Source organism: Gopherus evgoodei, chromosome 10 (assembly GCF_007399415.2).
Source record: "Gopherus evgoodei ecotype Sinaloan lineage chromosome 10, rGopEvg1_v1.p, whole genome shotgun sequence".
NCBI lineage: Eukaryota > Metazoa > Chordata > Testudines > Testudinidae > Gopherus > Gopherus evgoodei.
The window spans coordinates 22,926,169-22,941,293 of NC_044331.1; the positions used below are offsets into that span (position 1 = coordinate 22,926,169).

Sequence of the window (15,125 nt, forward strand, 5' to 3'; positions counted from 1 at the left end):
TAAAACTGGGCTGGAGATTTTATTACGCGCACATTATTAAATTACAGAAAAGTGTAAACACAATGAGAGATTAACGCAATAGTTTTGGTGGACAATCTAAAAATAAAGGCTGTACCTTGGGTACAAGCACGCAAACCCCTTTATGTCACAGCAACATAAGGTCCTTCATTGTTTTCTCAGAATCTGCATATTTACAGCTCAAAGTGCATTAACTATATAGTTAAATTAAACAAACCAAGGTGGAAAAAAGTAAGGATAAAGAGGTAAGTAAACAGAAGGCATTACTGGTTTGCTTCATATCAGAAGAAACTCAACATCCCATTAAAGAAATGGTGAAAAATGCATAGGCCAGAACAGATATTACTGTAACTTTTTATAATACACGGAAATCCAATTATAGCACCCAAGCTGATTTACATTCTGCACTAGCAGGGAAATTAAAATAAGCTTTCATTCATACAAATTGTCCCAGAGCATTAAATATACATTACTTAATGTATGCAGAATGTTTAATATATTTACAGATTTAGTGCACTTTAATAAATCCCTCAATTAGAGGGTATTGTAATAGCAGTGACCAAAAGATCTTTTCTTACGTCATAGTACCTGTGGTAATATAAGACAATTGGCTTAACCTCTAAAAGAAGTTATTAAAACAATCTTTTTAATCACATTTTTATATGATTTTATGAACATTTAACAAAAATGAGGCAAAATAAAAACAATTAATACTTTTCTTTCCTCCAACACTGATGTTTGCCACATGAAAACAGAGAATTTTAAGATACCTCCGAAGATTTCCTTTTCAATATAAAAACAGCATAAGGATAATGCAAATTGACGTAGAATCCGATTTCCTTTGTATGCCACACTTGCGAGCATTGTTTGCACAAATGTTAATTCTTCTCAATTTAAAGAAAAATAGCTACTTGTGAATTATTGTAAAGTTGTGCAAGAAAGTGATGTGATCTAAATAAATGCAGATCACAGGATTCCAAGGCTTAGGTGCTGGATTTTGGGAATGGTAGTGGCAAAGAAGGGGAGAAACAATCCAGACACACACAGCATGCATGCTAGGCTGATTAGATCTGTTAAGCTTTAGGGCTTGTGGACACAAAGCAGCAATGTACACTATGTGGGTGTGATTTCGAAAGTTCACTAACACATTGTGTATTAGTTGGTTTGTGTAGACCCCGCCAGCGCACACTGAAAGTTCCCTAATGCACTTCAATGTAGTACTGTTTCAAACAGCACTAGAGTAAAACACACTTGGGAACTTTTAGTGCATATCAGCAGGATCTACCAGGACCAGTTAGTGCACTTTAGAAATCACACTCCCACAGTGCACATTGCTGCTCCGTGCAAACAAGCCTTTAGAAAGATTCATAACCACACAATTACACCCAAACCATGTATAAGCAATAATTCAAAAAGACTGGTAACCAATCAATAGATAATTAGCATTATAAAAGAAAACCAAGTAAATTCAAATGTTTCAGCCCAAATTAAATACACAGCACTTTCAATTCTGTTACACATCTATGATAAATCCAGTCTTAATATGTTCCTCTACTATCCTTTTGAAAAATCTCTTTGGGACATGCACAGTTCTTTTGATGATTGCTACAGGCTTCTACCAAAGGCAAGTGAAGAAGAGGAATAAAATGAAAATGACAAGGAGCTCCAGATACCATACACATGACTTGGATAGCAATGGATCTCCATCCAATTCAGCTATCACCATACAATTCCCAGTTTTAGACACCTCTCCCATTTTCCAAAGACTGTGTGGACCCCATTAGTCAAATCCTTAACTGGTAAATGACTGAAAGATCCCATGCAGTACTTCTGACCAATTAAAGCCACTGAAACAATTATGAAGCATGCACTTGAATGCTCTGTGGTAAGATAACATACAATGGGCAACAGCCAGTATGAGTCTTGTTTCCAATAGTGCTTAAAATGCAACTTTAGAAAAAGCTCATTAATGAAGTAAATCATAATGTTAAAGACAAGCATTTGAGTCATTTTTAGAGTAAAGCTGACTTCATAGTAGTGATGTTTTCCTTAAAATAATATTTAGTGCTAAGTAGCTGCTCCTAAGGGTAAAGGGTTGCTACATACAAAAATTACATAATAGAAAATAAATACTTTCAATCATCTACAATAAACTAAGAAATATACATTTCATTTCAACAGTTAGCAATACTTCATCAGGTTATTTGTCAGCAACTGTACAATCCTGAGCACATTTCTGCAGGCACATCGAAGATCATCCTACTTTCCTGTTAGTCCACATGGCATATGCCAGTTTCCGGGTGGGGTGGGGTGGGGTGGGGTGGGGAGGGTGGTGTCAAACCACCTTTGAGTATCGTCTTAACTCATTTTGCTTTGGTAAACATTTGTGTAACCCTGTAAGTCTTTTGTATGAATTTATTTTTACACCACTAGGTTAGAAAAGCAGGCACTGTTGCAATTAAGATTCCGCCATCATCTTTTGACACTGATACAATAAACTGTCTGGAAGAGCAGAACAAGAGGATCTAAACCAGAGTGCCAGTGTCCTTGCATGAGTACGACAATGCAGCAGACAGGGGATTGATGGAAGTAGCTGGCATGCCGCTATTCCCTCGTTACCTTAAAAACAACAAAGACAACAAATACATTTAAAACTAAAAGAAATAACTGCAATTCATATTAAATATAATTCAAATTGAAATGTCCTTTCACATGTAACATTTTTCTGCCCTCTTCTTCTCTCACACCTGCAACTCATTCCATGCTTCACCAAACATCATTCCTAATTACCCCCCTTGTCTCTCCCAATTTCATGCCTTATTTCACACAAACCTTCAAAGCTTGCTTGCCAGTTCCCTCACCTCTTTCAAAATACTTCTGAAAACATATCTATTTTCGGAAGTACTGAAGATAAAAACATATGTGCTGCAAAACCATGGGCACTTACAGCACCAAGATATAGAATATAAATGTTAATTCACTCACCAATAATTTCAACAATATGAAGCTTTAGTTTCTGCTTCAGGGCATTCAGAGCTATTGAGAGAGATCCCTGAGAAGGTGACATATTTATATTTTGTTTCACATCATTAGAAAAGGACAGCCACAGTCTCCCAAAGTCTTCAGTGGTAATTTTCATTGGTCTGAAAATTTTTTAACACACATCTGAGTAAAACAACCTCTGTATTATTCTGAATATATCTGATCTCCAAAATCATCTGTATCTGAAAACCATTATATAGCAAAGCAAACAAACAATTTTAAAAATGCACTTGTCGAAACACAACCCTTCTACTCCACAATACAAAGAGCCTGAATTGCTTTTTACAGAAATTAAATTAAATTAAAACATTACGAAAAAAAATTAAATTAAAAAAAGATAATTTAGCTTAAACATTAGTGCTGACCAACTGCAGATTAATGCCACTTAAATTGCCAAGTTATAAGTGCCTGAAATAAAGAGTTCACTGTGGAAATCTTATAAATGTTGCTCTCAAGTTCAAAGTCTAATTTAAAAACAAATTGGCTGCTTGAACACAAAATGTCACTTCCACTACTTCAGGAATGAAAAATAAAGAGCACGAGCTGTTTTTACAGTAAAAGTGGTCAGTCCTCTCACACAATTTGGGTCCCTGCATTTAAAATAAACTCACTCAGTTTCAAAGATTTACAATTTACTTTCTGTTGAAGCAACATGCCTTTATTATACTTTCTGTCCAATCAGTTTCATTCAACACTCCAAAAGGGTATTTCATATTTCCAGTGAATGTGTCCAAGTGAAAAAGCATTCTGTAGTCTTATGGGATTTGTACTTAGCTCCTGAATTCATAATTCAGTGGAAATCAATATTTTGGATAATCTAGGTAACTGAATCCTTTCTAAAGATAATTATTTGGCCAGACACCAAAACTAAGCTAAGCTAAGCTAAGCTATCTTTTGCAGTCAGAGGTATTAACATTTTTTATTATTATTATTATTATTATTATTTGGAATAAAAACCTAAACTCCAAGGAGAGATGTGGGAAGAGGGAGAAGAGAAGAGGAGAAAAAGATTCATGCCTGAATTACTAATCTTAGTCTTTCTTGTAGTACAATGCAAGGAATTTAGATCATGCCATCTTAATTTACAACAGAACAACTTTTACTATCTCAAATATACATTTAAAAAGCAAAAAGGAAGGTAGCAGAAAAGCCGGTGAAAGTCACTATGTATATAATTTTTAAAGCCATGAAAACAATGTGAACTTTAATGCTCACTGAAGGTGTTGGACTGACATTCCTCATTTCTGAAATCCTCAATGTATAAAAGACTAGGCACAGCAAAGCAATTGCTGTACTAGCCTCCTTACACTGTCCCTGCTATGAATGCTCAACATGGACAGATGATTATTAAAGATGAGCAGGTTGCTCAGTCTCCATGCGTATTCATTCCAGGCTCTTTCTGCTGAGACTGCCAACGAAGGAGCCAGTTGTGATGATGGGGGGAACTGTGATGTCATTACTGGCCTCTAGGAACCAGACTAATGCCAACACACGTATTTCACATATTAATAGGCCATTAACAAGTGGTGACATACTGTACTAACATCACCAGTCTGAATCAGATTAACAACTAACAGCCCACAGACAAAAGCCTCTATTTCCCATCATCAGCCTCCTGAGCCATCCTGTGCTATTTACTACTTCGACTGCAATACCAGATTTTTTAAAACAGTCTTATTTTATCAGTGACTTACCTGATGAAATCTGACAGTGAGAAAGTTAGTGAAAACTCAAGGTGAGTATCCGTATCTAGATGATAACTAATGGAGCCAGAGAGAATGCCCTCTGTACAGACTTTCTCCAACTGCACACACTTTTGGCATCTTTCTATGCTTTGAGCTTCTATTACAGGAAAATGATAGCTAAGACTCTCAAAGATCTACAAATAAAGAAAAAAGTTAAGAGGTATAAAAAATATTCAGATTACTGTCAACTAGAAATTGCTAATCCAGAGTTTACAATCCCTGAACACACCAGGACTGATTTCGATCTTACACTCATGTAACCTAATTGACTGCAATGGCATCAATCCCGATTTCCATTAGGTGTGAGATCAGGATCACAAAGGACAATCCCACCCCAACATGCACACTAAATTACATTTAACTTCTATGGAAAGGCACACGGCAGTTTCACTAGTCAAACAATGACATTCCAAACAGTCAACTCAACTCCTCTACCAGGATTTAATTGTAAAATAGCCATTTGTTTTAGCAGAGGGTCAACAGGAAATCTTGTAAGCAGAGAATGCCCTTTGAACTGCTCTCACTGTACTCCATCATTGCTGAATAGAACCATAATACTGTTGCATATTTTATCTACCACATTGTAAATTTACCCAGGAGTATTGTACTGCTGGTTTGGGTTTAACTGTAAAATTTTACAGAAATACACTTTGACTAACTATTCAAAGTGAATTTAGTGCTCAGGAAAGTTGTTGAACTGATAGTCCTGGAAACTGAAAGCCTTGATTTATCCTCAAAACAAGTTCACACTGCAGACAGTGAAACTGCAAGATTCCATTTCCATCGACATTCAGTCTTTGGCCTCTGCTGAGACTGCCACGCTGCCACCGCACAGGTGCCAACTGTGGTAGCAGTCTGTGGTATGGATACTTGTCAGCTAACAACAATATAACCAACTATATATGTGATGGCCGCAACCTAGCATGATTCAAACCAGAAATTCTATAGGAAAAAGGCATCAAAACCCATTACCAGGCCCCTGTTAAAGCTACTTCTAATAAGCCTTTTGCTTATTTCCATTGATCCAGTTAGCAATGGACTGCTGCAGAAACAGATTTGATGATTCTGTACCTGAACTCCCCTTCAGTGGATTCCCTCTCCTCTCCTACCCCAAAAGTCTACCCTTCTGCTTTCGAACAGGAAACAATTTCTATAGATCAGTCAGCACTCTTATGAATATTGAATATCCAATGCTCAATATTATCACTGGCATATACTGTCATTTTGAGGATATCTAACCATGTTTCAGGTATGTGCGAATGGTCACATCTTCGAATATAGCAAGATCCACAGACATTTATAGCAATCCATAAATACTTTTTAGGGTATATCTACATCTGAGGTATGATTCCCAGCTTGCAAACATATACTCATGCTAGCTCTGCTCACGCTAGTGCATAAAAGTAGCAGTGTGTCTTCAGCAGCACAGTCAGCGGCTCAGGCTAGCCACCTGAGTACATACCCAAATGTACATGAGGAGGGTAACTCAAACAGCCAGCCATACTGCTGTGGAAACACATTTATTTTTAGGCAGTCACTCAAGCAGAGCCAGTGTGGGTATGTGTACCCCCTTCCAGTTCAAATGTAGACATACCCTTAGATTAATTAACACATGTAAAAGTTTGAGGTTCAATCAATAAGATTTTTCTATTATATCCTTAACAGTTTTTTACCATGATCTTCCTTTACCAACCAATATACAGTAACTCCTCACTTAACGTTGTAGTTATGTTCCTGAAAAATGCGACTGTAAGTGAAACGATGCTAAGCTAGTCCAATTTCCCCATAAGAATTAATGTAAGGAGGAGGGGGGAATAGGAGTCAGGGAAATTTTTTTCACCAGACAAGGCTACACGCACGCACGCACACACACACACACTTAAAACAATTTAATACTGTACACAGTGATGATGATTGTGAAGCTTGGTTGAGGTGGTGAAGTCAGAGGGTGGAAGGGGCGGGCTATTTCCCAGGGAATGCCTTACTGCTAAATGATGAACTAGCTTTTAGCTAAGCCCTCAAGGGTTAACCTCTTGTTGTTAATGCAGCCTCACACTGTACAAAGCAGCAGGACTGGAGGGAGAGGAGGCAGCATGACAGAGAGAGACACACACAGTGTGTGTGTGTGCGTGCGTGCGCGCGCACGAGAGGGAGAGAGAGAGACACATTTCTAAGTACACTGCCTTTTTAATCAGATCAGTAAGCTGAGACAGCAAGCTGCTGCCAGGAAACTCCCTCTGTCCTGAGCTCTGTCGTGTTCCCCCACCCCCATGGAGATGGGGTAAGTGGGGTGCAGGAGCAGGGGGACACCCTGACATTAGTCCCCTCCCCGTTCCCAGACAGCAAGCAAGAGGCTCCTGGGAGCAGCTCCAAGGCAGAGGGCAGGAGCAGCACATGGCAGTGGGGGGAGGGACACCCTGAACTGCCAGCAATTGATAGCCTGCTGGGCAGCTGCTGCACAGGGAACTTAGGGGAGCAGGGAGCTGATAGGGGGGCTGCCTGTCCACCCTGGTTCCAAGCCCCCACCAGTTAGCTGCAAAGGGCTGCTCTTCCTGCAAGCAGTGGACAAAGCCGGCAGCTGCAAAAAGACATTATAAGGGAGCATTGCACAACTTTAATGAGCATGTTCCCTAATTGATCAGCAAGTTAACCGGGAAGACTAGGTGAGGAGTTACTGTACAAATCCCAGATGTAGCTGAAGTCCTAAAGAAATCTCTAAAACATCTTGACTGGCCTCACTACATGAGAAGAAGAATAGTAATATGTCTGATTCCTTAACAGTCATGAAAAGCTTATCAACTGTCTGAACTACCTGAAAAGAAAAACTCAGTGTGTGTCGTAAGTAAAAAACAGAGGAAACCAATGGTTCTCTTCTATTGTACAAGTAACAATTCATTTTCTTACCTTAAAATGCTCTGTACTTTCAAACACTAGGTTCACAGTTTTGAGTGGTGAGGTGCTGTTGTTGGCAACAAACAGGACAAGCAGTGAACAGTCATCTGTCCAAACTTTACACGAGTACACAGTCAGGATGTCACAGCTACAAAGCTCTACTATTTCTGAATGAGGGTGACCAGCTAGTTCTTCTGGTAAGCAAAGACTCAAGGGGGCCTTACTGGCAACTATATCTGGAACATTTTGGGGAGGCTGAAAAACTTCAATATTACGATCAGCAAATAAAGAAGATGTCGATAGTCTACAGTTTGAAAGCTTCTCATCCAGTCCAGCTTCTGTTAGGGATTGAGACGTATCAAATGATACACTAGTTTCCAAAACTTCTGAAGGACTCAGTGAGACTTTCCTTAATCCGAGATGTTCATTGCCCTGAAAGTTTTCCTTATTGTTAGGAGTTGTATCAGGTAAAGGACTGAAAGGCAAGGTAGCAATATTTTGGAAGCTAGATGCTTCTTCGCTATTCTGGGATTCACTTATTTTTGATTTTTTTTTTAACTTCTGATTGATGGTGTCTGCTCTCCCCATCTGAAGAAAAAACAGAAGAGATTTTTACATTTATTTATTTTCTTTGACTTGGTGACTGGTTTAATTAACAGAGTGAAGCCTGTCTGGAAGGACCGGAGACAAAGGGCAAATAAAAGTTAACTGTCCAACAGAGGTGACCTTTAAATAAAGATTTGTTTTACAATATGCACTGGACACTGCTTAGGACACTTAAGAAGTTACACCTCTACCCCTATATAATGCTGTCCTCGGGAGCCAAAAAATCTTACTGCGTTATAGGTGAAACCGCGTTATATCAAACTTGCTTTGATCCATTGGAGTGAGCAGCCCCACCCCCACAGAGCACTGCTTTACCGCGTTATATCCGAATTCGTGTTATACTGGGTCGCGTTATATCAGAGTAGAGGTGTAGTTTGAGGGTACTGGAGTTGTTCAGTAGTGCAGGCATCATTGTGGTTCCTGTACAATTAGGAAATTCTTTATCTTCTGTTGAAAAGCATGTATATGTACACAAAGATTTTGCAGACAATCAGGGATAAGATACTAAGATTTGAATAAGCAGTGCTGATAAAGGTCACTAGTAGAAGAGTCTTTGAATGGTGAGTGATTTTACTTCTCACATTCTACCACACCCAGGCACAAGTTATGGAAAAGGTGTCAGTCTTAACCTATACTGCCAGGTATGTGAGATCTGCAGCCTCCAATGGCTCTTTGAAGCTGGGTTAAAGGTAGCGAATACTTGGGAAGCTTAGCATAGTTTGAGCTTTGTGAGGAGGCAGGGCAAACAGGGGAGCAGTGTGAACACAGGGGAGTTCTGACTACTCAGGACAATTCACTCCAAAGTCTTTAATAACCGAAGAAGTTGCTTGATTTTAAAATCTGTCATTTTAAGTATTTTTTGCTCCTTTCTTTTTAGGAGCCCCAATAAACAGGTTCTTTAGGTAATGACGCTATTTCCAATCTCCTTTTTTTAATCCATGTCACATTCTAAATGCTACCGAACACTGATTTGAGAGCAGCTGTACATAAATAACTGTAATTAAACACAGCTATTTTGTAAACTTTGTAACTTGTAATTTATATAAAAAAATCACATACCAGACTCATAGTGCTGTTTGACCCTAGCCCAACAAACAATGTTGATGCTAGCTGCTGCTTCTCCTTTTCTTCCTCCGAAAGGCTGACTACCTGTTGCTCAGACTGCATCAGAGGAGGATCGACTACATGTCCTATTAATATGCTATCTAGAGGAACAGGTTGTGTTTTATCTTCTTTTCCTGTTTTGTTCTCTTTTTTCGGGAGGTAGCCTTCTTTCCCCCATAATTTCCTCACACCATCAAGTTTCAGACAATTGGTCCTAAAAGGATATGTAATAAAGCAGGGTCAGCTTGTGAAAGTGCTATTCCAAAAAGCAAAGCCATTTTTACAGAGAATTCTGTTAATTTGCATACACTTTGCACTCTAACATCCCAATGGACAGGAGAATAGAAATTAGCCTTCTTCTATCTGCATGGACATTCCATGCTAGCAATTTTCTCTGCTACTAGCAAAGCACCACGCAAATACACACTCAGTCCCTGCTGTGAAATAAGCAAGAAGTTGATATTATGTCCAGTTGGCGCTCAGCTATCTAGATTTTTATATACATCAGCTATTACAAAAAACTCTCTTTCCTTCACTTGATTTCAATATTTTGGTTGTAGATTTGACCATATGTAATTTAGATGGCGTCACTAAAGGTGAGGAAGATCCAGGAAGTGGGATTTAACAGACATGGGCCAGATGCTGAGAAAACGGATATCTGCACACAAGTAAGTCTCATTCTTGATGTTGAGATTTCTGTTGTTCCAGAGGAACTGAATTGTTTTAACAGATCATAATCATCTAGAGTGAGGACTTCCTTGGATAAATTAGGCCAATCCCATGTAAGGTTTTGAAGATTGGGAATGGGATCTAGAATTTGAAAGGATGTTCAGTGAGAAGCCAGGGATGAGACGTATAGTGAGACTGGAATACATTATTTCATAGGAGTGTTGCATTTAGTAAGTAGTGAAAACCCGTAATGTATCTGAAGATGCAAAGCACTTTGTAAGTGATGCACATCACTGTATGTTTGGACTTTATTTTAAAAATCTGAGATGAGTTAATTTTCTATTCAACTAAAACTAACCTCAGCACCAGCAGAGCCTAATACCAGCACAAGAATCTGCTTGAACACTCTGGACAGACTCTCAGATAAAGCACAAGACATGCCAGACTTGTAAATATTCTATAGCTGTAAGTGCAACGAATGAGTAGGGAATTTCTGACTAAGCCCACGTCCAGACTAACCCGCGGCATCGGCGGGTTAAAATCGATTGCTCGGGGATCGATATATCGCGTCTAGTCTGGACGCGATGTATCGATCACCGAGCGCGCTTACATCGATTCCGGAACTCCATCAACCCGAACAGAGTTCCGGAATCGACATGGAGAGCCGCGGACATCGATGCCGCGCCGTCTGGACAGGTAAGTACCTCGATTTTAGAAATTCGACTTCAGCTATGTTATTCACGTAGCTGAAGTTGCGTATCTAAAATCGATTTTAATACCCTAGTCTGGACGTGGCCTAAGTTCACATTTCAGAAGTTCTTCAACAGTACTTCTGAGGAACATCCAGCTGTTCCATGATATTTTAAAGATGTTAAGTTCCATTTAATAAATAACTAATTTGTGTGAAACTATAATTATTCATGGACCTCTGTAATAAAGGAAATTTCCTTAAGTTTCAGACTTTTGTACTGTCTGAAGAGTAAGATTCAGAAAAGCTTGCATTTTCACTGCATAAATTTCTTCTAGCTAATCTGTCAAAAAAGATATCCTTAATTATTTCTTTTTTGCATACTGGATTAGCATAGTGATTTCTTTTTGCACAATAGCTGTTTTTGAGAGCCACTGTTCTAAATTAAGTCCCATGTGATTAAACAAGTAGCAAAAATTCAGTCCCTGACAAGAACACAGGTTTAACTGCACAAGAAACTCTATATTTGAGTTCAAAGATCGAATAACTCACTCTTTCTGTCCTATCTCGGCACTATTACCAGACATGTCTGAACCAAGAGAAAGACCAGCAGGAGACTGCCGGCCAGTGAAGCCAGATGAAGACATGCTTGAAGTAAACGACAATCCATAAGGTTCAAAATTCAGAGCTGCAATACAGACAAAACGGCATTTATCAAGATGGATCATAAAACTTAAAAAAAAAAAAATCTAGCTCCTTTAGAAAAAGACAAGTTATTCTACCTAATATTTGTCATTTCCCAGTTTTTACATTTGGGATTTTATCCTTATTAAAACCAGTTGTTCCTGTTGCTGTTTTTTTGTTGTTTTTTTTTAGTTTAGACCAGTGGTTCCCAAACTGGGATTCATGAACCCCTGGGGGTTCAGGAAATGTTACAGGGGGTTCTCAGGGAAAAATTCCCTGATGGTGGACAGAGTTGTCCCTGGGGACCCCAGGCAGCATGGGCCTAGCAGCCCAGAGCACCTGGACTTCCAAGAGCTAAGAAGATCAAAGCAAGAATATCTATCACACTGAGGAGAATTAAACTTCAAGACTCCTATAAGTAATGGAAAGGGAGGTGGATCTTTTTTGCTGTTTTTAAAATTACTTAGGCAGCTAGTATTGTTTTTTAAATTATTATGAAAAACAAGTTAAAGCTTTGTTGTAACATGCGTTGTTTGCCTGAACTACTCAACACCTGAATGATTGTGTAGGAGGAACTCTTTGAGTTGGCTTCTTAAATACCTTCCTGCTGTTTCACATCTGATACTCCCTGATGAAACACAGGAAGCTTGTCTTATAACAGGCTTATTCAAAATGATACAAGCTACAAAAGTGAGATCTTGGAAGAGTGTTGCCATTTTCATAATGTAATGAAAATACTGTAATGATAAATAATAATAATAAATAATGTGTAATAAGCATGTTATAAAAATAAATTTAATATTTCCAAGATCACTGCTTTTATAACTTATACTCAGGTAAAGGAGAAAATCCCTGGAAATATTCATTTTTAGGAGGGGGTTCACGAAACTTTACATTTTAGTGAAAAGGGTTCACATGTTAAAGTTTGGGAACCACTGGTTTAGACAGATAGGCTTTCTCCTCTCTCAAAGAAACATGTACACTATACTTGCTTAGTTCATACACAAATTTACATACAACTTTTTTTTTTAAATTGAAAAACATCAGAAGTGATTTTCTCCCCTAAAAATTATTGTCAATACTGTTTTTTTTTATTATTATTTTCAAGAGACATTGCACAGGACCAAAATAAACCAACTTCTGCATGTGTTCTTCAGACTGCACATCCTCTAATGTGTTTTGAATCCACATTACGTTTGCTCACTCACACACAAAATTTTTTAGAGCACATACATAGGAGAAGCTCTTAAACTGTTTCATGCTTATAGCACTATTTCCTTGGCAATGGAGCATGCAGGCAGTCATCGAAGCTGCTATGGTTTTCTGTTCCGATCCTTAACGGAAATCACCTTTTGCGTTTGCAATAGCATTCTTTGAGAGTGTAGGATTTGGGTTTTTACTACATTTTTTTTTTTTACAAACACTTCAATATAAATTATCACAAACACTTAGATCTCCACAAAACCATAAGGTTTTCATGTCACTGAACCAGGACCGGCGCTAGGGTTTCTCGCGCCCTAGGCGCACAGCCACTTCGCCATCCTCCGCGCTGATCCTGCAGCTCCGGCGGAGCTGCCGCAGTCATTCCTGCAGAGGGTCTGTTGGTCTGTGGCTCTGGTTGAGCTGCCGCAGGCATGCCTGCGGGAGGTCCACCAGAGCCGCGCGAGCAGCCGACCGTCCGCAGGCATGACTGCGGCAGCTCCACCGGAGCCGCAGACCAGTGGACCCTCCACAGGCACAACTGCGGCAGGTCAACTGGAGCCGCCTGCCGCCCCCCCGGCAAAATGCCGCCCCCCGAATAATGCTGGCACCCTAGGCGATTGCCTAGGCTGCCTAAATGGTAGCGCCGGCCCTGCACTGAACACACTGTCAGCAATATTATTAAATTGAAGTCAACTATTTCACCTCTTTTTAAAAAGATGTCTAAACTAGTAGAAGATACAAATGACTACCTGAAGAACCACTGTTTGCATATTTGATTTCTATAGATGTTTCTTTATAAATCCATAATAAACTGCACACCAGACCGCCACTTGGAGATGTTTAACAAAGTAAATACCAGTAATTCAGCCATCAATCTTCCACATGAAACAAAGAGGAACTAAATATATTTGCATCCACAAGCAATATCAATGTTAAATACTTCTTAAAGTGTGATTTTTCTATATCCCCTGTTCCCACAGTTAAGATTTCACCTCCCAGAAAAACAGGACAGTACACGCCATAAAACTTAACAGAAAGCCAGGAGTACCTACCGTGCTTAAGAAAAACAAATGCTAGAATTGTCTATACTACTCTCTTTCATTTTCCACGGTGAACCACAACATTATACACTTCTAATCTTCCTCGGGACTTCACTTAAAACAATTTTTTGTACATAGCTACAAAATGCATTCTAAATATATACTAAAGATAGGGTATATCAAATAATTCTGCTCTTAAATCTATAGAATCTTTCTACTTAAGGTCTTTATAAGGAATAGCCCATTATCTACACCATTTATATAAATAAAGCAAAAGTGATATTTCTTCTAAAACACAAAGTCCAAGAACCAATGAAGAAAATTCTGATGGACAATAGTGTGACCAAGATGTGAATTCTAAGTACTATAAAACTTGGAATTCCCAGCCTTTATCTTAATTCCCCCTGCCTCTCCCACACCCGCCCCCCAAATCCCACAAGCTGACAGGAAACATGGGACAATGTTCAGGACTCCAGAGCAACAAGCTATTTGTAGATGGAAGTTGCACATGTTAATCAGGTATGGCATTAGCCAAGTCCCAAAGGGAGCTTAGTTCAATCTTCAATAAACAAGAGGTTTTTAGATGAATCCCAGTGGCCAAGGGTGAGCTAAGAAAGTGGCAAAAAGTAGCAGAGGGTCTGAAGAATATCACAGAGGAGCCTGAGATAATCTGCATAATCAAAAACTGAATGAAAGATAGGGTCCTGGTGCACACTATGGGTTTGATCCAAAGTTCAGTAAAGTAAATTGGAGAATTTTAATCAACTTCAATGGACTTTGGACCAGGCCTTGTTTGTAAGCACTGCATCTATAACCCACATAATTCAGGGAGCTGGGCAATATGATTTTACTGGTTCTAGATGGCCTTAAAACCTATGAGGAAGTGAATCACTCCTACCGTTGTGGATGACATTTTTAAATGGAGAGAGAACATTCTGGGGAAGATGCTCTCTGAAGTAAAGTTCAATTAATGCAATTAAATCAATGGTGTTCTTACACCAACGTTATACTAAAATTGTAATTTTTTTTGTTTGGCTAATTTATCACACATTTAATAAATATGAAGCAACACTCACCTTTTTCCTGAGAAAGCTTCTCCTCCTGTCTCTGGTGATGTGGTTTATATGGTGCTGCACCACAGCTAAGTCCTTCAGCCACAAACCCATCTAGGAAAGATAAGGAAGCATCTACCTACATTGAATTCAGAAAGACAGTAACAATCAGAATCTTTCCACTAAATGAAACTAATGTTTCTTAACAAAGGAACAATCCATTTTATAACAATTCAGCATACTGACATCTCACAGCTCTCCCACCTGCATCACTAAGAAGATCATGTATTCCATACTTACACTATCGTCCAAGGGAGTATTTTGTATATAGAAGGTATTGAGTTAACATGTTAAAACAGAACACCAATTTGGACAGTAGGTC

General features: G+C 38.9%; 1 protein-coding gene across 7 annotated transcripts in view; it reads right to left on the minus strand.

The window, feature by feature from the left end:
- AP4E1 (adaptor related protein complex 4 subunit epsilon 1) overlaps positions 1-15,125 on the minus strand; it is a 33,853-nt gene continuing 18,728 nt past the window's right edge. For all 7 annotated transcript variants that reach the window (XM_030578004.1, XM_030578003.1, XM_030578008.1 and 4 more), the window contains 7 exons: positions 14,768-14,882; positions 11,317-11,452; positions 9,363-9,621; positions 7,710-8,285; positions 4,755-4,939; positions 3,004-3,161; positions 1-2,637 (listed from right to left, as the gene is read on the minus strand). In XM_030578004.1, the coding sequence (XP_030433864.1) occupies positions 2,477-2,637; positions 3,004-3,161; positions 4,755-4,939; positions 7,710-8,285; positions 9,363-9,621; positions 11,317-11,452; positions 14,768-14,882 (1,590 nt within the window). In that variant the 3' untranslated portion in view covers positions 1-2,476. The remainder of the gene's footprint in view (positions 2,638-3,003; positions 3,162-4,754; positions 4,940-7,709; positions 8,286-9,362; positions 9,622-11,316; positions 11,453-14,767; positions 14,883-15,125) is intronic.